Source organism: Lontra canadensis, unplaced genomic scaffold (assembly GCF_010015895.1).
Source record: "Lontra canadensis isolate GAN:19392208 unplaced genomic scaffold, GSC_riverotter_1.0 scaffold3, whole genome shotgun sequence".
NCBI classification, from domain to species: domain Eukaryota; kingdom Metazoa; phylum Chordata; class Mammalia; order Carnivora; family Mustelidae; genus Lontra; species Lontra canadensis.
The window spans coordinates 51,316,015-51,337,643 of NW_022630997.1; the positions used below are offsets into that span (position 1 = coordinate 51,316,015).

The window sequence follows — 21,629 nt, forward strand, 5'->3', positions numbered from 1 at the left end:
ATACATTTAAGATGTACTTATTTAATATTTTAATGATGAGAAATAAAACTGTTCCTTTTTTCAAATTTTTCAGAAAATCCTAAAGGGAAAAACAAACAGTTGATGAATAAAAGAAGGAAACCTGAGGAGGATGAAAAGAAACTAAATATGAAAAGATTACGAACCGACAATGTTTCAGATTTTTCTGAGAGCAGTGACTCAGAAAATTCAAATAAGAAAATAATAAATAATTCCTCAGAGCAGAAGCCAGAGAATGAGTTGAAAAATAAAAACACTTCAAAGATAAATGGAGAAGAAGGAAAATCCCAGAATAATGAGAAAGTAGGAGAAGAGACACTAATGATAGATAGCCAGCCTCCCTGGGATCAAATACAGGAAGATAAAAAACATGAAGAACCAGAGAAGCAGAAATCTCTTGACTCTCAGCTTCAAGAAAAAATGATTATTCATTCATCAGAGCAGGCCACACTTTCTGATCATAATCCTAATGATTTACTTCTTCAGGAATGCAGTATGGAAAAAACACATTCATTGGAATTATTACCAAAGGAGAAGTTTGTATCCAGACCACCCACACCAAAATGTGTTATTGACATTACGAATGACACTAATTCAGAAAAGGTGGCTCAGGAAATCTCAAGTACCTTTGGCCTTCAGACAGTTCAGAAAATGGATCCTAATGTTAACGATTCAAAACATTCTATTGCAAATGCGAAATACTTGGAAACAGCAAAACAAGATTCTGATCAGAGCTGGGTTAGTGATGTAGTTAAAGTAGATTTAACCCAATCAAATGTTAGAAGTGTTTCCTCAGGAAATGATCACCTGAATATGGAAAAAGAGAAAAATCAGTATGTCTCTTACATGTCTTCTCTAAGTACAGTTTCTGTCACAGAAGATAAACTACATAAGCAAAGCCCACCCCCAGAGACAGTAAAATCTAAACTTAATACTTCAGCAGATGCTCTCAAGACAAAATCAAATCCCTCACCTGAAGTTATTAAACCCAAAATTACCCATTCTCCTGATTCTGTAAAGTCTAAGGCCACTTACGTGAACAACCAAGCTGCTGGTGAGAGAAGACTAGCAAATAAGATAGAACATGAATTATCAAGATGCAGTTTTCATTCAGTTCCTACTCGAGGCAGTACATTGGAAGCTACAAAGAGCCCGCTTATTATTGATAAAAATGAGCATTTCACAGTTTACAGAGATCCTGCACTTGTTGGGTCAGAAACAGGAGCTAATCACATTTCACCTTTCTTAAACCAGCATCCCTTTCCTCTTCATTCTTCATCCCATAGAACCTGTTTAAATCCGGGTACCCATCACCCTGCCTTAACTCCTGCCCCTCACTTACTTGCTGGATCATCCAGTCAAACTCCATTACCTACCATTAACACACACCCTCTGACTAGTGGTCCACACCATTCTGTTCATCACCCTCATTTACTTCCTGCCGTGTTACCTGGAGTGCCTACTGCCTCCCTACTTGGTGGCCACCCACGACTAGAGACTGCACATGCCAGCAGCTTGAGCCACTTAGCATTAGCACACCAGCAACAGCAACAGTTGTTACAGCACCAGTCACCTCATCTTCTTGGACAAGCCCATCCTTCTGCTTCATATAATCAGCTTGGACTTTATCCAATTATTTGGCAATATCCAAATGGAACACATGCATACTCAGGACTTGGTCTACCTTCTTCAAAGTGGGTTCACCCAGAAAATGCAGTTAATGCTGAATCTTCATTAAGGAGGGTAAGTTACACTGTGATTTGCCTCATCAGTATATACTTATTAATCACCATTAATCACATTTTATTATAATATGTTAGAATTTTTCAGACATTTATTTTTCCAGTTATGGTGAAATTTGATACTTAGTAACTGGAACCACAGAAGGTGAAATCTCAGAAAAGCTTATTTATTTTATTTTATTTTACTTTATTTCTTTAAAGATTTTATTTATTTATTTGTTAGAGAGAGAGAGTGACAGAGAGGGAACACAAGCAAGGGAAGTGGGAGAGGTAGAAGCAGGGAATCTGACATGGGGCTCAATCCCAGGACCCTAGGATCATTATCTGAGCCAAAAGCAGATGCTTAACTGACTGAGCCACCCAGGCACCCCACACCTGTTTATTTTAAAAAGACAATTTAAAATTAAGAAGTAAAACCTCTTAGATTGCTTCTGACATGTCTATTATGAAGAATGAATGTCTTCATAACTAATTATGGTACCTATCTATAATTATTTTGCTCAGCTAAATTCCTAGAAGTGAAGTTTGTAGAGTAAAATTTATACAAAATTGTGAGACTTCTGTATGTATGATCATCTTACTATTTTTTTAAAGAGGGTAGGGAGAGGGAGAGAGAGAATCTTAAGCAGGCTCCATGTGAGGCTCAGAGCCAGATGCAGGGCTTGATCTCACAACCCCAAGATCATGACCTGAGCCGAAATCAAGAATTGGACATTTTGACTGAGCCACCGAGGTGCCCCATCATCAAATTATTTTTAAGACAGATTGTTGTTATATCCTCCAGTTAGATATTTTGGTGGTATGTTACAAGCTATGACTCTCTGAGGCCCTTGTTCTTGTGAGTGTGCTTAGGTTGGAGACTTATGGTATTTGGGAGTAAAGTTGGGGCTGAGATCCTGCCAACATCAAATATGAGGAATGTTGCTGAAGGTGGTGGTATAGAGAGCTCTTACTCCTTCATGAGCTAATGTGGTTTCTCTAGCCAAATTTCTTTTCATACTAAGAAATGATTGTTGAGGAATGCATAGGTAGCTCAGTCAGTTAAGTATCTGCCTTAGGCTCAGGTCATGATCCCAGAGTCCTGGGATCGAGTCCCATCTCGGGCTCTTTGCTTAGTGCGGAGCCTGCTTCTCCCTCCCCATTTCTTCCTGCTCATAGTTGTTCATTCGCGTGTGCGCGCTCTCTCTCTCTCTCTCTCTCTCTCTCTCTGACAAATAAATAAATAAATAAAATCTTAAAAAAAAAAAAAGGAAAAGAAATGATTGTTGAGGTCTTTACCACCCCCGATATCAAAAATAGTGAGACTTGGTATCTTAAACTCCAGTACACAAGTTAGTTGTTGGTGCAGCCCAGGTTGCTCTTCAAGTATCCCCCAGAATCTTTTTTTAAATACTATTAATTTGTATTGTGGTAAAAAGCAGTTAACAGTAAATTTACCATCCTAATCATTTTTTAATATGCAGTTCAGTAGTGTTAAGTATATTCACGTTGTTGTGCAGCAGATCTTTAGAACATTTTCATCTTGCAAAACTGAAACTTAGAAAAAACTCAGAAATTAATTATTACCATAATTGATTGCAACTTAATACTTCTGGATCATGTAGAACTGAGTCCTTTTAAACATATTTGAATAATCCTCATGCATGTATATATATAGTTTTCCCTCTAATGTGAGATTTGTGCTTTATAATACATATTTCTAATCTAAGCAGTTTTACAGGAGCATGTTTTTGGTGTGATATATCTGTTGCTTTTGCGTTATCTCTTTGAGATGTAAAACTTACTCTCTTTGTTAAAACCAAAGGGGATCATATTTTCTCAATATCGTGATGGTATACAACTCCATAAAGTATGTTCTGAAAAAACATCAGTGTGTCATAGTATAGAAACATTCCTTAAGCATGTAATTAGAGAGTTTTAAATATCAACACAGAGATAAATGTCACCAAATATTGGGCACCTGGGTGGCCCAGTCATTAGATGTCTGCCTTCAGCTTGGGTCATGATCCCAGGGTCCTGGGATTGAGTCCCGTGTCGGGCTCCCTGCTTGCAGGGGAGTCTGATTCTCCCTCTTTCCCTTGTCCTACTTGGTTCTCTCTCTCTCTCCCTTTCTCTCTCAAATAAATAAATAAAATCTTAAAAAAAAAAAAGTCACCAAATACTCAGAATGAGAAAAGCAGCATATTGATATATAAAAAATTAATTTTGTTGCACTTCCATACCTCCCAAGTTTAATGATCCAACAGTGTTTTATAGCTTATAGTGAAACGGAGTACAAGTGGGCTTTGAAAATAAAATCTCTCTATTCTAAGTAAATGGTTATATTGAAAAAGTTTGTTATTTTTGACAACAAATATTGGCAAATGAACTTGATATTTCTGTTTCTGGTTACATGTACTTTAACATTCTGGTTTTTGTATTAGCAGTATACTTTTGGTGTTAGAATGACTGGAAATCTGATGAACTAGGCTTTCTGTACATTTATAAGTTAAAGGCAGTGATTTCAAGATCTACATTCAGTAATAACAAATCTTTGCAAATTACAAATTTGATGCTGATTGATTTTTCTCCATCACATGGAAAAATCCACATAATTATGTTAGTTATTTGTCTGAATATTTTTCGTAAGATGCATTTAGAAAAAGTCATATGCTTCATAAATATACATTATAGTCTTGTGATGATATTGTGTTTAGCTTTTTCTAGTAACTGAAGTCTGATATACATATATATATTTTTTTTGTTATTGTTGTTAAATAGAATTCTCCCAGTCCTTGGTTACATCAGCCCACCCCTGTGACTTCAGCAGATGGTATTGGATTACTTAGTCACATTCCTGTCAGACCTTCCAGTGCAGAGCCTCATCGGTCTCTTAAAATTACAGCACATTCCAGTCCACCATTGACAAAAAGTTTAATAGATCACCATAAAGAGTAAGTTCACTAATGCCTAAAACTTAGAAATACTTTGTTTTGGGGTGCCTGGGTGGCTCACTTGGGTAAGTGTCTGCCTTTGGCTCAGGTCATGATCCCAGGTAGGATCGAGCCCGGCATCTGGCTCACTGCTCAGTGGGAACCCTGCTTCTCCCTCTCCTTCTGCCTGCTGCTCTACTTGTGCTCTGTATCTCTCTTTAAAAAACAAAAAAAACAAAAAAACAAAACAAAACAAAAACACTTTGTCTTTTATAGTTTTTCTTAATTCACTTTCTAAACAGGTTATTTTAAGTTAATAAACATCTTAAAAGTAAGCTTTGAATGAGTACTGTTCTTTCCATTTTGATATATTTTCTAATTTACTCAGGAGTATTAAAGTAAATGCAAAGTTGTGTTTTACTTTCATAATATTGCATAGATGCTATCTTCATATCATTCAAAAAAAACTTATTATAGAAACCTTTATGTTTTTTTCTTTACAGAGAATTGGAGAGGAAAGCTTTTATTGAACCATTACGTTCTGTTGCATCCACATCAGCGAAAAATGACTTGGATCTAAATAGGTCACAGACTGGAAAAGATGGTTTATTGCACAGACATTTTGTGGATCCTGTACTGAATCAATTACAGAGACAACCCCAGGAGACTGGAGAGAGATTACACAAATATAAGGAGGAACACCGTCGAATCCTTCAAGAAAGTATTGATGTTGCTCCCTTTACAACTAAAATCAAGGGGCTTGAGGGTGAGAGGGATAATTATTCCAGAGTACCATTGTCATCTTCTAGCCCTAAAAGCCATGTCATCCTCAAACAAGACAAAGATGTAGAATGTTCAGTATCAGATCTTTATAAAATGAAGCACTCAGTGCCTCAGAGTTTGCCCCAAAGTAACTATTTCACTACATTATCTAATAGTGTGGTCAATGAACCACCAAGGTCATATCCATCCAAAGAGGTTTCAAATATTTACACTGAAAAGCAGAGTAATTCTGTTGCAGTAGCAGCTAATCCTCAAACTCTGACTTCATTTATTTCATCTCTTTCAAAGCCTCCACCTTTAATTAAACACCAACCAGAAAGTGAAGGTTTAGTAGGCAAGATACCAGAACATCTTCCCCATCAAATTGCTTCTCACTCAGTAACCACTTTCAGAAATGATTGTAGGAGTCCTACCCATTTGACAGTTTCTTCTACAAATGCACTCCGGAGCATGCCTGCTTTACACAGAGCACCAGTATTTCATCCACCAATCCATCACAGCCTGGAAAGAAAGGAAAGCAACTATAGTAGTCTTTCCCCTCCAACTTTAACCCCAGTCATGCCTGTAAATGCTGGTGGGAAAGTTCAAGAATCACAAAAGCCTCCAACTCTAATTCCAGAGCCAAAAGACTCTCAGGCACATTTTAAGAGTTCTTCTGAACAAAGTTTGTCAGAAATGTGGAAATCTAATAATAACCTCAATAAAGAGAAAGCTGAATGGCATGTAGAGAAAAGCAGTGGAAAGTCACAGGCTGCTATGGCATCTGTCATTGTACGTCCACCATCTCGTACAAAACTTGAGAGTGTGCCAGCAATGCAGTCAGGTTCCAAAGATCGAGTTAGTGAAAGATCTTCAACTGGGGCAAACCAAACAGATTGCCTCAAACCAGCAGAAGCTGGAGAGACTGGAAGAATCATTCTGCCAAGTGTGATTTCAGACAGTGCTCACATAAAATCTGAAAAAAATGTCCAGGCTGTCTCACAGGGCAGTGTTCCCAGTTCAGTCATGTCTGCTGTAAATACAATGTGTAATACCAAAACGGATGTATTCACATCTGCTTCCACTACCACTAGTGTTTCCAGCTGGGGTGATTCAGAAATAATTTACTCTTTATCAAATACCATTTTGGCCTCTAAATCCTTAGAATGTACCTCTTCAAAAAGTGTCAGTCATTCAGTGGCTCAAATAAAAGAATGCAGGGTCAGCACCACAGCTCCAGTTACACCAGCCAGTAGTCAGACAGGAAGTGCTGCTCAGCCCAGTTCTGGGTTCTCAGGCACAACTGATTTTATCCATTTAAAAAAGCACAAGGCAGCATTGGCTGCAGCTCAGTATAAAAGTAGTAATGTCACTGAGACTGAACCTAATGCTGTGAAAAATCAGACATCTACAACCTCCCCTCTCTTGGATAGCACTGTAGTCTGTAGTACAATAAACAAAGCAAACTCTGTAGGAAATGGGCAAGCATCCCAGACAAGTCAACCTAACTACCATACTAAGCTGAAAAAGGCCTGGCTTACTAGACACTCAGAGGAAGATAAAAATACTAATAAAATAGAAAATTCAGGGAATTCTGTATCAGAAATTATTAAGCCATGTTCTGTCAATTTAATAGCCTCTACATCTAATGATATACAAAATAATGTAGATAGTAAGATCATAGTTGATAAATATGTAAAAGATGATAAAGTCAGTAGGAGAAAAGCCAAAAGAACTTATGAATCTGGCTCTGAAAGTGGAGACTCAGATGAAAGTGAAAGCAAGTCAGAGCAAAGGACTAAGAGGCAACCTAAGCCAACTTACAAAAAGAAGCAAAATGATTTGCAGAAGAGAAAAGGTGACATAGAAGAAGATTTAAAACCCAATGGGGTCCTCAGCAGGAGTGCCAAAGAAAAAAGTAAACTGAAATTGCAGAGCAACAGTAATAGTGGTAAGTTGCTTTTTTTTTTTTTTAATCTTAGGTAAAGTGGGCTGTATGTTCTTGAAATAATGGTGTCTAAAGAAATAAAGGTGTCTTTCTCAAAAGATTACTGAGCTAAAAGGCGTCTTGACTTTGTTTGCATGCCCTTGTCTATTGTATGTGCTCATTGACCTCATTTCTGCATTTTACAAGTATCCGTAAAAGGAAATGAGAGAAGACCTGTCTCTCCATTTTTAATAGACTTGTAGATATATGTTTTACCTAGCATTCATATTGACAAAAAGCCAATATGTAATTTAGTAGTTACTCAGAATTTTGACCATTTCTAAGAACTGTTGAAATCACACCAAAAGAGGATTCCTTACAATTAAGAATCCTTTACCATGATGTAGTTGTAAAAGAAATCCTATTCACATGTACTTCCTTTAAGTACAATTTTCTTCCTTTAAGAAGAAAATTGCTTCAATTAATGTGGATGTGGCTCTATTTCTCTTACCTGGTATCAAAAGTTTATTGACATTACCTTCTATTTAACTAATAACTGCTACTCTCTCAGGAAGTTCTTAACAATGGGTAAAAGCTAAATAAAAGGAAGGGATTGTGGTTTTGTGTGCTCATTTCTATATTCAAGAAGAATTTTTGTAAGTAAACGTTTCAAAACTGATAATATTTACATTTTGTTTGTGGCCTCAGCGGGACAAAATAAGTGATGCTTGCCAGTAGTATACACTACAAAGTGTTTCTATGTTTTTACTCTAGAAGTGGTTTTTCTCAGTTTGCTTATTTCTTTTTAGTTATGTTACACAATGCAGAAAGCACTTAATAGTTCACTCTACCTGTGTGTTCATCCACATACAAGATAGGAAATATGTGACAGTGTGGACATTCAAAAAGTACTTTCACAAGCATTTGGATGCTTAAAGCCTCTTATTTGGGTCTTTTCACTGAATGAGGTTTTTTTGTATGCCTGTGTAGAAGCCTGAGGCAAAGTGAAGGAGAGAAAAACAGGAGGATGGAATCATAGAAAAGGACAGTCAGAAAGTAAAAGACCAAAGGAAAACAAGCTCAACTAGAGACAGAGAGACTGACCGACTAAATGCAAACATAGTCAGAAGAAAGAAAGGGACATTGACATTGGAGGATACAGGATCCATGCCATTTATTTGACTTTTGGATTGTGTACAGTGTTGTTTTTTCTTTCTCATGTGTTCTGCTTCCCCAGTGAATTCTTAAGAGACTTAGTGTGGTCAGTAATTGTTTTCTTTTCTGTTTCATGTAACATTTCCTTTGTTTAGTATTTGGTATACAAATACTTGAGTTAAATTTACAGAAAATGGAGGTAGGAATCTTCCAGCTTCTAACACTTAGAAAGCTCTTGTGACATTAAATTTATAAAATTAACTCTTAATGAAAATTTATAAAATTAACTCTTAATGAAGTACATGTTCTATTTCATTTTGAGACCAAATGTACATGTTCCCAAGAGTTCAGAGACACAGACTGGAATCAGTACTTTCCCCTCAACTTGTGATGCCTAGTCAAATCTCTTCCTCCTTAGTACCTAAAAATTAATCTCAGAGAGAGTATTCTAAGCCCCATCTATTCCTAAGTCCAAAATAATAATAAGTGACTGTTAATTGTCATCTGTTAATTATGGCCAGGATTGTCTAGCCTTTGTTATGGCTATCTAGAAAAGTTCTCTAAATTGGTAGTTTATGAATCTAACTTCCAAATTTGAGTGAATTATCTCTCTCATGGATTAAATACGACCTTATTTCATAGTCAAAAAGAGTAAGTTAAGTCTGTACTTAGAGAATATAATGTGATTATATACACTGTTATAAATGTGTTAATTATATACACATAACGCCTATAAAGAAACTTGTGTTTCTTAGTACATTCTAAAGCTAGGCACAATAGATTTTATCTGCTGTTTTGGAATGTCTTAATATCTGCTTCATTTTCATAATGATAATTAAAAGTTGGCTGTTTTTCTATGACTAAATTCTTATATAATTTTATTTTATAAACTGAAATTGCTAATCAAAGTTAAATATAAGCCCTGTGATAAAACCATTGGTTTTATTATAATCAGTTAATTTCTGTATCCCAAGAAAGATTTTTTAAGGTGATGACATCAGAGATTAAAGGTTAGCATGTGTTTGTTTCCTGTTTTCTTCCTCCCTAGTTTTCTGTTGGCTAGAGCAGCTGTTTGATGATTTGCTAATAAATTGAGGACTAAGGTTGAAAATATTCTAATGATAAAAGGAATATTAGGTATTTTTCGTTGACTAAATATCTTATTCTCAAAGTTTAGATTTTAGATGTTGCCAATAAATTAAGATATATAGAATTGAAAGAGAAAGTTATTTTATTTTACAAATACTGTTTTAATAGTTGTAAAAGGAGTTAATTACCGTGATGTGTGGCCCAATTTAGAAGCAAAAGTTAAAATATCAAAAACTGTTTATATGACCTGGGCCTTCATGTTTTTGTAATTCATGTATTCATTTAAACTTATTTTTTTTAAACATTTAAAAAAATTTTTTTAAAGATTTTTATTTATTTATTTGCTAGAGAACACAAGCAGTCAAGAGGCAGGCAGAGAGAGGGGGGAAGCAGGCTCCCTGCTGAGCAGAGAGCCTGATGTGGGGCTCCATCCCAGGACCCTGGGATCATGACCTGAGCTGAAAGCAGAGGCTTAACCCACTGAGCCACCCAGGCGCCCCACATCCGTTTAAATTTAAAAAGTAGCTCTGAGTGTCTGTTTTGTGTCACAGAATTGAGATTTGCTTTGAAATATCTGGTTTTTTATTATAATACTGTTTAAGTGGTTCACAGTGGTATGGTTATCCATACTCTTTGAACTGTTCTGTTATCTGGCATGTAAAAGCATATTGGTTAATAGTTGTTTTCTAGTCAAAATAGAAATAGATTGAATTTAGCTTATTCTAAGTGTAATAAGTAAACAAGTAAGTAAATGATTGGAAGCAAATGTGCTAAGTAAAAATTTGAGTGGTGTACCATTTTTGTCATTCTTTCTGACTTCCAAAAGCTCTGAATTTTTTATACTTTCTATAGGGAAAATCTGTCTTATATATAGTGGAGGAGATAATAAACCCTTTATATAAGGCTTCTGGAAACATTTTATTCCATAAGTGGTTTGTGCGCATGTAATAGGTCTTTCTTTAGTGGATTAAGCCAAATAGCTTCCCTAAGTTAGAAATAAAACAGGGGGAAACATGTCATTTTAAAGAACCAGGCAACAGTCCTTAAAGGTCTTAATAACTGGAAGCAGATTTTAAATGGGTCGTCCCAGAGCTTAAACACAATATAAGATGTGTTACCTTGCTGTCATTGTACCGCTTATACTATGCGCAGGTAAGTGATAGTGGGAGCTCTTAAAGGTCTGATACATGTTTCTGCAAGAAGTGTAGAGTCTCAGGAGAATAGTTATACTGTCTCTGTTCCACAACATGTGAGTAATTAGAAAACACAGGGTAGGAAATATGTTGTTTTAACATGACAGAAATAGCAAATTATGTAAATCTCATACCTGACATACAGATATATTGTAAGTATACTTTTAAGAGTTTGATATTGGCTTGTCCCAATATAGGTTGTTTTTAAATAAACATGCTTTTAATTTTTTTTTTAAAGATTTTATTTATTTATTTGACAGAGATCACAAGTAGGCGGAGAGAGAGGAGGAAGCAGGCTCTCTGCTGAGCAGAGAGCCCGATGTGGGGCCCGATCCCAGGACCCTGGGATCATGACCTGAGCCAGAGGCAGAGGCTTTAACCCACTGAGCCACCTAGGCACCCCTGCTTTTAATTTTTTAATCTGCCCTCTAGATGAGTGATAACTTGAGGTGGTATTATTATAGAAGCTAAGTTTAAATTAATAAACATGGGGCAATGATGTAGAGTATAAATAAGTAATTTCTTCAAATGTTAGTTATCTGAGGGTTTTGGTTTTTTTTTTAGACTTCTCTGATGCTTTTTTCTACCATCAAAAAGTCAAGTTAATACTGGCTTTTTTATTTTCTTCAAACCCTTTTATTTTCTAGAAGGTACTGACGGCCTTGTCAGTATATTGAATCAAATGGAGAGCATCATCATGAGGGAGAGGTACTAAGAGAAATCGCTTACCCCTCTTCTCTCAAATGCTGGTATTTTAAAATTAGCACTTGTCTTAATGAGTCACACTCACCTTGGGAGAATCAGATTAAATATTTCAAACTCATACAAGTATGTTTGAATTAGCCTGTAGTTTCTAAAAGTATTAACTTCTGGTCTTCAGGTTCTTCGGGTGGATCTTGAAAGAACTCTCTCCTGCATATACCAAATTCCTGTGTAGAAGGGCTATATTTTTAGCTATAGATTCACATAGAAAATGAATGATTCCTGTGTTTGCTGTTATACAAATATGAATATTTAATATGTAAAGATTTCAGTCAGCTGGAAGATTTACTCGGCTCTGCATTTCCAGTATGCTGACAATAAGAGTTCATTTGATTAATAGAAAGTGAGTAAATAGAAATGCTGCTGTGGACTTTTCTGTTACTAATGAGGACGTAGAACTATAATGTCTTTGGTTCTTTTTTATAGTCTTAATATATTATGACACTTGTGTACTTGTCTTGAATTTTATCTCAAGGGGTGTACATGCTTTTTAAAAAAGTTTTAATCCTGTTAATAATTTCCTACTGGTTTTACAGCTGGTATCCCTCGTTCAGTATTAAAAGATTGGCGGAAAGTCAAGAAGCTGAAGCAAACTGGGGAATCCTTTTTACAGGATGACTCCTGCTGTGAGATAGGGCCTAATTTGCAAAAGTGCCGGGAATGTAGACTTATTCGGAGTAAAAAAGGAGAAGAACCAACTCATTCACCAGTGTTTTGTAGATTTTACTACTTTAGACGGTAAGTGAAAATAAGTAATTAGGTTTATTTGCTATTGGAAATTATACTATCATTCTTAGGGTCTCACATAAAGGTGGAAATGAGTCCTTTGAGCTTCCCTGTTTCTGAAACATTATAAAAGAGTATTAAACATTTTTGTGGTAAATTTAATAGTAGCTAACTATGGGACTAAATTCATAATTCATATTGTTACTTGTGTTAATATGGCCTTTCACTTTGAAAGATTTATTCATCCTTCATGAAAAAATGTTACTATTTTTTCTAGAAAATAATAGGAAACAGTAATTTGATTTAAGGAATCTTTAAAAGTTTATATACTTTGACCAAAACAATGTTTTATTTATATATATCTGTGTATTAGCTAGCAATCAAATAGTCTATAAATGTAGGTAAACAGTCTAGGCATTAAACTAAAGTCATTGCATTACATCGGACTACCCATACTTTTGTTAAATGTGTAGCTATAAAATTATGAGTTAGGAGAAGAAGGATGTCAGTACCATGTCCTGTCACATTTCACAGGTTTTGTAGTAAGTATAAAAACAACTTCTTGTTGTTACTCTCCTACATTCTACTGTAATACTAGCATTACTAAATAATTCTTCAATACTAAAGTCATATATAGACCTTTTTTTAAACTTTTTTTAAAAAATATTTATTTATTTGAGGGAGTGAATGAGAGAGTGAGAGCATGAGAAGAGGGAGGGTCAGAGGGAGAAGCAGACTCCCTGCCAAGCAGGGAGCCCGACGCAGGACTTGATCCTAGGACTCCAGGATCATGGTCTGAGCCGAATGCAGTCGCTCAGCCAACTGAGCCGGCCAGGGGCCCATAGACTTTTAAGAGTTCAACAAAAAGAATAGCTGGGTCACCCAGCCAGTGGATACTAATCGTTAATGTCTCGGGTTGTAGAATCATTCATTCCTGAGTTTTAGCTCTTTCTCTTACTTCCTGTATGACTTTATTTTAGCTAAGACTGTCTCATATGCATAATACTAATGATAGTGATACATATACTGCAGAGTGATTTCATGATTAAATGAGATAAAGTACATAAGTCCTTAGTTTAGTACCAAGCACAATTGAATGATATATTAATGTTAGTTTGTTATTTTCCTAATCATCAGCATCATCTTCCTAAGAGGTTAGGAGACACTTTGCTCTGGCAAATATACCTATGTTGGTGGCCCAGTAGAGACTCTAAGAAATGTATTGGTAGGAAAACAGATTCTGTTTCTTATTTTTACTTCATGGGCTTTCTAGCCAATAATCCCCAAAGGACAGACAACTTTAAAGAATAGTTGTAAAAGGTCGTACACATGGAATTGCAGAAAAGATGAAAAAGAAATCAAAAGGAAAGTTGGTTGGGGCGCCTGGGTGGCTTAGTCAGTTAAGTGTCTGACTCTTGATTTCAGCTCAGATCATGATCTCAGGTTGTGAGATGGAGCCCCGTGTCAGCTCCCTGCTAGGCATGGAGTCTGCTTAAGTCTCTCCCTCTGCTGCTCTCCCCATCTTTCTCTAAGGAGAAAAAAAAAAAAAAAGGAAATCAGGTTTAAAGGAAAGAGTCAGATAAAAATAATAACACAAAGCTGAAGTGAAATGATGGATTATAACAAAGGGAGAAATCTGGTTTTAAAAAAAGGAAGAAAAGTTTAGGCAATAAAAGTATGAGAAATGGGGGTGGTAAAAGGAATGTTCTTGGTGTCCATTGGAAAAAGAGAGAATAAACTGTAATATGCTGATATCCCCTGATTGTGAGTAAAAAGAGTAAATACTATGATAACAAAAATAACCACCAACAAGGAAAAGAATGGCAATTTTGCCTTCCATTTACCCTAAGATTTTCTGAGTTGAGTAATTACATGAATTGGATGTCAGAAGCTGAGAGGAACTTAAACATATATAATTGGGTTCCTAATAAACATTTGAGAGTGTCATCCTTGTTCCTCCTAGTCATAAATAGTCATTTTAATTAATGAAAATAATGTATCTGTACTTCGCATTTTTTTTAATCCTCCCAGTGAATGTCTTAAGGTAATTTAGGGCATTTTCTTTTTATTTATGTATGTATATATTTATTTAGAGGTGGGGGTACAGAGGAAGAGGCAGAGGGAGAGAGAATCTTAAGCAGGTTACTCGACCCGCAAGAGGTCAACTCAGGATTTCATCTCAGGACCACGAGATCATGACCTGAGCCAAAACCAAGAGTCAGACGCTAAACCAACTGAGCCACCCAGGCACCTCAATTTAGGGCATTTTCAACTTCAGACGGTCTTGATTTAGGTTATGTGTAAAATAACAGCATTACTGTAAGGAGCATTTGGCCAGGATTTTAACTCTTGTCCTCATCAAACACTTGGATATAGTTTATATTTGATTGAAAAAATCTTATTTCTTGAATAACCTAAAATTGGTGCTGCTTATCACTGCCATTTGTATAACACTGTGGGAGTCATTTAAATTTGTCAAATTTAACTAATAATTATGTGTGTATATGAAGGACTACTCTATTTTCTTATTTTTAACATAAATATACGTTTATAATATAAAATGTAAATTATTAATTTACAACTTTATAAAACTGGATTTCTGTCTAGGTATCTAATCTTTTTATGTTTTAATATTTCAGATTGTCATTTAGTAAAAATGGAGTGGTTAGAATAGATGGTTTTTCTTCTCCTGACCAATATGATGATGAAGCTATGAGCTTATGGACACATGAAAATTACGATGATGATGAACTAGATGTAGAAACTTCAAAATACATCTTGGATATCATAGGTGATAAGTTCTGTCAGTTAGTAACATCGGAAAAAACAGCTTTGTCCTGGGTGAAAAAGGATGGTAAGGAAGTTAAATATACAACTGTACACATTTCATTTTTAAAATTTCTCAACTATACTTAATGGGGTTAAGTCCCTAATTTTCCCTGGTCTCATTGATACTTAATTTTGATGACACTTTTTTTTACATACAAATGCACCTGTATGTACTTAAGGTAACATATTTTCCAACTGAGGCTGTAATGAATGGATTAACAGTTGGTGAAATCACAATCTCATTATGCTGTTTCTGCATGTATAGTTAGCATCATAGGGATATTTCAGAAGTGAAATGGGGAAATTTCAGCATTTGCCAGAGAAAGGCGTAGTCCATACCAATTACTTAAGTTTTGAAGGGGCTGTGGTTCATCAGTCTTTTTTTTTTTTTTTCTTTAAGATTTTCTTTATTTGATACAGTGCACAAGTAGGCAAAGCAGCAGGGGGAGGGAGACGCAGGCTCTCTGCTGAACAGAGCCTGACACAGGGCTCGATTCCAGGAACCTAGGATCATGACCTGGGCTGAAGGCAGCCACTTAACCGACTGAGCCACCCAGGTGCCCCATCATAGTCTTTAGAATTAGATGGATTTGTATTTGAATCTCAGCTTTACTCCTTGCTTTTAACTGTATGATTATAAAATGGGAATAACTATCATAGCTTTGTTTAGAAAGTAGTTAATTATATTTAAATATGTAAAACACCTAACATGAATTACTCTGAATGTTCGTTTCTTTTACCTCTTTTCTCTTAAATCAGTGGTTTGTCCCTCAAGGGATATTTAACAGTGAATGACTGGAGACATTTTTGGTTGTGTAACTAAAAGGTTGAGGGTGGGTGATAGAGTACTAGCATCTAATGGGTGGAGGTCACAAATGCCACTAAATATTCTACAATGCACAGCATATAGTCCCTCATAACAGTTGAAAAACTCCATTAGATGTAAATCTTCTGAAGGGAATTACTAATTCAAGAAATCTGTTGATCTTTAGTTAATATATCCTTTGATGTTCTTGGTTTGCCTTTAAATTTTTGTTTTTGTGATTTCGGTGAAAATTGTGTGTAAAAGAGCCATGTTTGCCTTTAAATTTTTATTTCTCTGTATTTCAGCCAAAATTGCCTGGAAAAGAGCAGTGAGAGGAGTCCGGGAAATGTGTGATGCATGTGAAGCAACATTGTTTAACATTCATTGGGTCTGCCAAAAATGTGGATTTGTGGTCTGCTTAGATTGTTACAAGGCAAAGGAAAGGAAGAGTTCCAGAGGTTGGTTTATAACTCTAGAAACTGAAATTTTTGTAATGTTCATTTTCTTTAGGATCACTCATCTGGAAAATGATATGTATGTGAGGGGGTTTTTTCCCCCTACTTCCCTTTATTTTGAATATATTACATTAAAGAAGCTTTGTGAAGTTTATTAATGGCCGGATTTTCTAGAATAAAAACTGCATCTATATCCTTTTATCCTCATTAGTAAGATCCACTCTCTCATTTCAAGCAGGTAGTTGTGGTATTGTTGTTTTTTAAGATTTATTTATTTATTTTAGAGAGAAAAAGTGGGGTGTAAGTAGGGGCAGAGGGAGAGGAGAGAGAATCCTCAAGTAGACTCCCTGCTGAGCGTGGACATGAGGGCTGGATCTCATTCTCCTGAGACAAAATTAAGAGTCAGATATTTAACTGACTGAGCCACCCAGGGGCCCTCTCAAGCAGGTAGTTCTTTAATGTAGCCCAATTTAGAATTAAGCTTTGCTACTTTCAGATTTCAGTGTATAGGAGCCTGAAGTCCATTCTAGAACCTGTTAAAAACATGGTCATGCACATAAGTCACAGCTGAATACTTACTCCTGTGAACTGAGTTTTTAAAATAATTGGTCCACAAAGTTTTTTTTTTCTTCAAATTTTTATTTAAAAGGTAGTTAACGTAATTAACTGTATAACCAATACTGGTTTCTGGAATAGAATTCAGTGGTTCATCACTTACATACAATACCCAGTTATCACAAGTGCCCTCCCTAATACCCATCACCCATCTAGTCCATCTCCTATCCACCTCCCTCCATTAACCCTCAGTTTGTTCTCTGTCCTTAAGACCATAAAATTCAAATCAGAATGTTCAAGAATATGCTTCCGTCAGTATCGTTTATCCTCTAGTTCTTAGAGAATGAAAAAGTCTTTATTACTTATAAAAGTAATCTCTGAAGCTATTATTTCTAATTTCTAGATAAAATGGCACAAAAACAGGTGTTCTGCATGTTAGTACAGCTGGAGATAATACAATATTTAAAAAGGAAGTAACTAAGTCACCTTTTCTCATGCTTAAAGTGTTTTTAGAAAACGTTTATCCAAGGCACATTTGGAAGTAGCTTCCTAATACAATTAATCTAAAATTTTTCAGTAATTTGGGATAAAGTCATCATGAAATGAGAGGATTCAAATTGTGGAATTATTAGAAGTAAAGTCATGTTTAGTGATAGAAACTGTTTAACATCTAAAAATGATCTTTTTCAGAATTTTATGTCAGATAGATAAACACTGGTAACGAAAGTCTTTCTAACTTTTTCTTAAACACTGAGCACTTAACCAAAAAGACCCCTGGAGTAGGGACATGTTTCCAAACATCATGGCTGGATGTTTCTGTGATATGCAAAAGATGGAAAATATGAGTAAAACGTGAAACTGTAGTAAGGAATGCATTCTAGGGTTACCTGGATGGTGCAGTCAGTTAGGTGTCTGATTCTTGGTCATGATCTCATGGATTGTGAGATTGAGCCCCGCGTTGGCCTCTGTACTCCGCAGAGTCTGCTTGGAACTTTCTCTCCCTCTGCCACTCCAGTATACATGTGTGCTTGCACGTGCTCTCTCTGTCTCTCTCCCGGTAAAATAAGTAAATAGATTTTTTTTTTTTTAAAAAGAATGGATTTTAGGCATTTACTGTTCTCAAAATTATAAAAATATATTTGGATATTTTCTGATAATAGAATTAGCTGCACCGTTATAACACTTCATCATATGCATTTTATATTCCTTTTTTCTGGCTCCATATCACTTTTATTTTCCTTTTCCAAATTAAAAAATCTATTATATTTAGCTACATTATATGCATATATATAAGTATGTTGTATTTTTTGAATAAGATAAGGTATATATAATACTAGTTGTGTTGCTATTGATATTCATAGTACTATTAATTTTAAAAGCATAGTCTGTCAGTCACTGTATCTCTTTTATAGTTTAACCTTTGTGCCTTAAGTTGTACTCTGTTATCTATATATCTATTTCACTGTTAAATATTGTAATAAACTCATATTGACTAGATTGTAGCTATATATAGTGGTAATTAGCATGTCTAAAATATAAACAGAAAACATTTATAAGTTACTATGTAGGCTCTGGAAAGGAAAGTTGGGGTTTTGGTTGGTGTTTGTTTTAAGATCTTATTTATTTGTCAGAGAGAGAGCAAGAGTGCACAAGCAGGGGAGAGGGGCAGAGGGAGAGCGAATCAGACTCCCTGTTAAGCAGGGAACCAGATGCGGAACTGGATCCCAGGACCCCGGGATCATGACCTGAGCCGAAGGCAGACTCTTAACAGACTGAGCTACCCAGGCGCCTCTAGTTGGAAAGCTCTTGAAGAAAAGCTTTCTTTCCTCTGAAGCTTTTCATGAAATAATAGTTGTAGATATTTTTTATGCTGAATATAATGACTATAATGAGCTTTCTGATATTTCTGATATTTATTGAAGCTGTTACAGCCACAACATTAGTTGTCGTGTGTCACTGAATTTACAGAAATAGATTTCCTTGAGATCAAGATAATTGAGTATTTTTCCTATGTAGTATTTGCCTCATGCTATGCCTTAGTACGTTTACAGTTCTAGGTATGGAGCCTTGTTTGAAGGCAGTAATAACAGTTAAATATTTTGTATAAAATAGCAGCTTTCTGACATCTCATGGCAGTTCCTCTACATGTCTTGAAAGCATAAAAGGAAAATAGCAGTTGCCTCAAATTTGTGTCAGTTTAATGTACTAAGATCAGGCAACAGCCCTGTTGGGCACAGAAAATAGTGAAGAGATAAAAGGAGATTAGTGATAGAAGCTAAAATCAAATAAGGCAGAGATAACAAATACATTAATGACAATAAATAACGGTAATTTTAGAAATGGCTAAATAACATATCAATTTTGTACCTTGTTTTTATAAAATTCTGAGAATGATGGAGCTGTCTTATTTTTTAAAAAACTGAACATTGAAGCCTACCGTTGACATTTTATATAATTGTTGAGCTCTTGGGACACCTGGGTGGCTCATTTGGTTAACTGTCTGCCTTCAGCTCAGGTCATGGTCTCAGGGTCTTGGGATTGAGCCCCACATCAGGCTCTCTGCTCAGCAGGGGTGGCAGGGGCTGCTTCTCCCTCTCCCTGCTGCTCCCCCTGCTTGTGCTTGCTCTCCTCTGTCAAATAAATACAATCTTTTAAAAAAAATTGTGAAGCTCTTTATATATAAGCCACCAATTTTATAATTATAAAACCATGACAGATAATAAAAGTATGTATGTTGTAATCATACAGATAAAGAACTGTATGCTTGGATGAAGTGTGTGAAGGGACAGCCTCATGATCACAAACATTTAATGCCAACTCAAATTATACCTGGTTCTGGTAAGTATTAATGTACATTATTTACTTAGTAGTGTAATAGGTCTTGCTTGCTCTATATTATTTAGGAGTATGTAGGAGTATGATAGAATGGAGAGGTAAGATTTGTCTAATCTTGAATTGTTCTTGTTCAGTTCTTAGAATCTTCTGTGTAATAAAGCTACCAAGGCAAGCCCTGCCCCAGAGGATCCATTTAGAGGGCAGAACTAGACTATAATGAAAATGCTTATTAGATTTAAGATATTCTCCCTTTTTTGAGCATACTGAGTTTTTAATAGGAGAGGTAAGAGAAAAAAGGATAGAGAACATGAATTTGGCTGAATGATCAAACCTGAAATAGATGGAAGAGATGAAGAAAAAATTGGGAAGAAAAGTGAAAGGACACAGAAAAACCAGTACAAGAAAAACAGGAAAATATTTTATGATCTTAACAACTAGGGGCAGTCCTTTTATTAACCACTATTATTTCTTTGTAGTTTTGACAGATCTTCTAGATGCAATGCACATTCTTAGAGAAAAATACGGTATTAAATCCCATTGTCATTGCACTAACAAACAGAATATACAAGTTGGAAATTTTCCTGCAATGAATGGTGTATCTCAAGTGAGTACAGCTATCTAATTATTCAAATGAAACGTGTAGTTAAAGTACTCAGCTTTGGTATTTGAAATCCAATTTAGGACTTGTGTTTGGTAAACTTGTGTTTTCTATATTACTGTATAAATATAACTACTACTTTTAACTTTGAATGAATGAAAAGGTAGTATTTTAAAAGTTCAATTGCTCTATCCTTACAGGTTTTACAGAATGTTCTTAATCACAGTAATAAAATTTCTCTGTGCATGCCTGAGTCTCAGCAGCAGAATAACCCTCAGAAGTCTGAGAGTAAAGGCAACAGCAGCCCAGGGAGTGATGTAAGCACAGACAGCAAGTTAACTCCTCCAGAATCCCAGTCACCGCTTCATTGGTTAGCAGATCTTGCAGAGCAAAAGTCCAGAGAGGAAAAAAAAGGTAAATATAATTAAGTATATAATAGAGGATCATAATATAACCAAAATGTACATTAATGTGTAATATTCACTTATTACAATTTACATTTGTCTTTTGCTTACATTATGAATGGCTTAGATTCAGGAAAACATTTGTTTTCTACTGTTAGGAACTCACCTTCCTATGATTATATCAAAATTAGTTACAGAATCATTTGTGGATGAGCATATCATTAAAGCCAGGAGGGCAGTAGATTTGTAACTTAAACTATACTTTCTCCCTGTCTTAGCTGTAGCATTTTTCATTTGTGACAGGTGCAAACTCAGCTACATGTGTAAGATATTGAGGAAGGCCTTTTCATATTCAAACTGTTTGACTCCATTTTGAAGGATCTAATCCATCCTCTGGTGTGTGTTCAGGTGAATAAATCACTAGTGCTACACTTTTTACCTCTCACTATCAAATGTAGGGTCCCAGTTTTTTCTGTACTTTCACAGCATGCTTATTTTATTTGAATTTTGTAAATGTTGTATTTCAGAAAACAAAGAATTTGCCCTTGAAAAGCAAATTAAAGAAGAGCAAGAACAAGACAGCCCTGATTCTCCAAATAGCAGAACATCACCTCCTGTGTCCCAGAATAATGAACAAGGCTCAACTTTACGAGATTTGCTGACCACAACCGCTGGCAAGCTACGTGTGGGTTCTACAGATGCTGGGATTGCCTTTGCCCCTGTGTATTCAATGGGAACCCCAGTGAGTAAGATGCCAGATTTTTGGTTTTCATATGGACCTTAAATTTAGATGATTTGGCTGTGAACTACACAAGAACTACAAACTAGATGCAGATGAAATAAAATACACTTACCGCTGAGC

The 21,629-nt window shown here is 35.7% G+C and overlaps 1 protein-coding gene across 5 annotated transcripts in view; it reads left to right on the forward strand.

Moving 5' to 3' along the window:
• Positions 1-21,629, forward strand: part of JMJD1C (jumonji domain containing 1C) — a 315,528-nt gene that overhangs the window by 273,571 nt on the left and 20,328 nt on the right. For 4 of the 5 annotated variants that reach the window (XM_032842168.1, XM_032842143.1, XM_032842164.1 and 1 more), the window contains 10 exons: positions 74-1,761; positions 4,521-4,693; positions 5,176-7,385; positions 12,097-12,298; positions 14,926-15,140; positions 16,226-16,378; positions 19,679-19,768; positions 20,242-20,369; positions 20,564-20,777; positions 21,295-21,509. In XM_032842168.1, coding sequence (XP_032698059.1) covers positions 74-1,761; positions 4,521-4,693; positions 5,176-7,385; positions 12,097-12,298; positions 14,926-15,140; positions 16,226-16,378; positions 19,679-19,768; positions 20,242-20,369; positions 20,564-20,777; positions 21,295-21,509 — 5,288 coding nt within the window. Of the gene's footprint in view, positions 1-73; positions 1,762-4,520; positions 4,694-5,175; positions 7,386-12,096; positions 12,299-14,925; positions 15,141-16,225; positions 16,379-19,678; positions 19,769-20,241; positions 20,370-20,563; positions 20,778-21,292; positions 21,510-21,629 lie in introns of those variants that run through there. The other variant, XM_032842175.1, reaches the window with a different exon arrangement.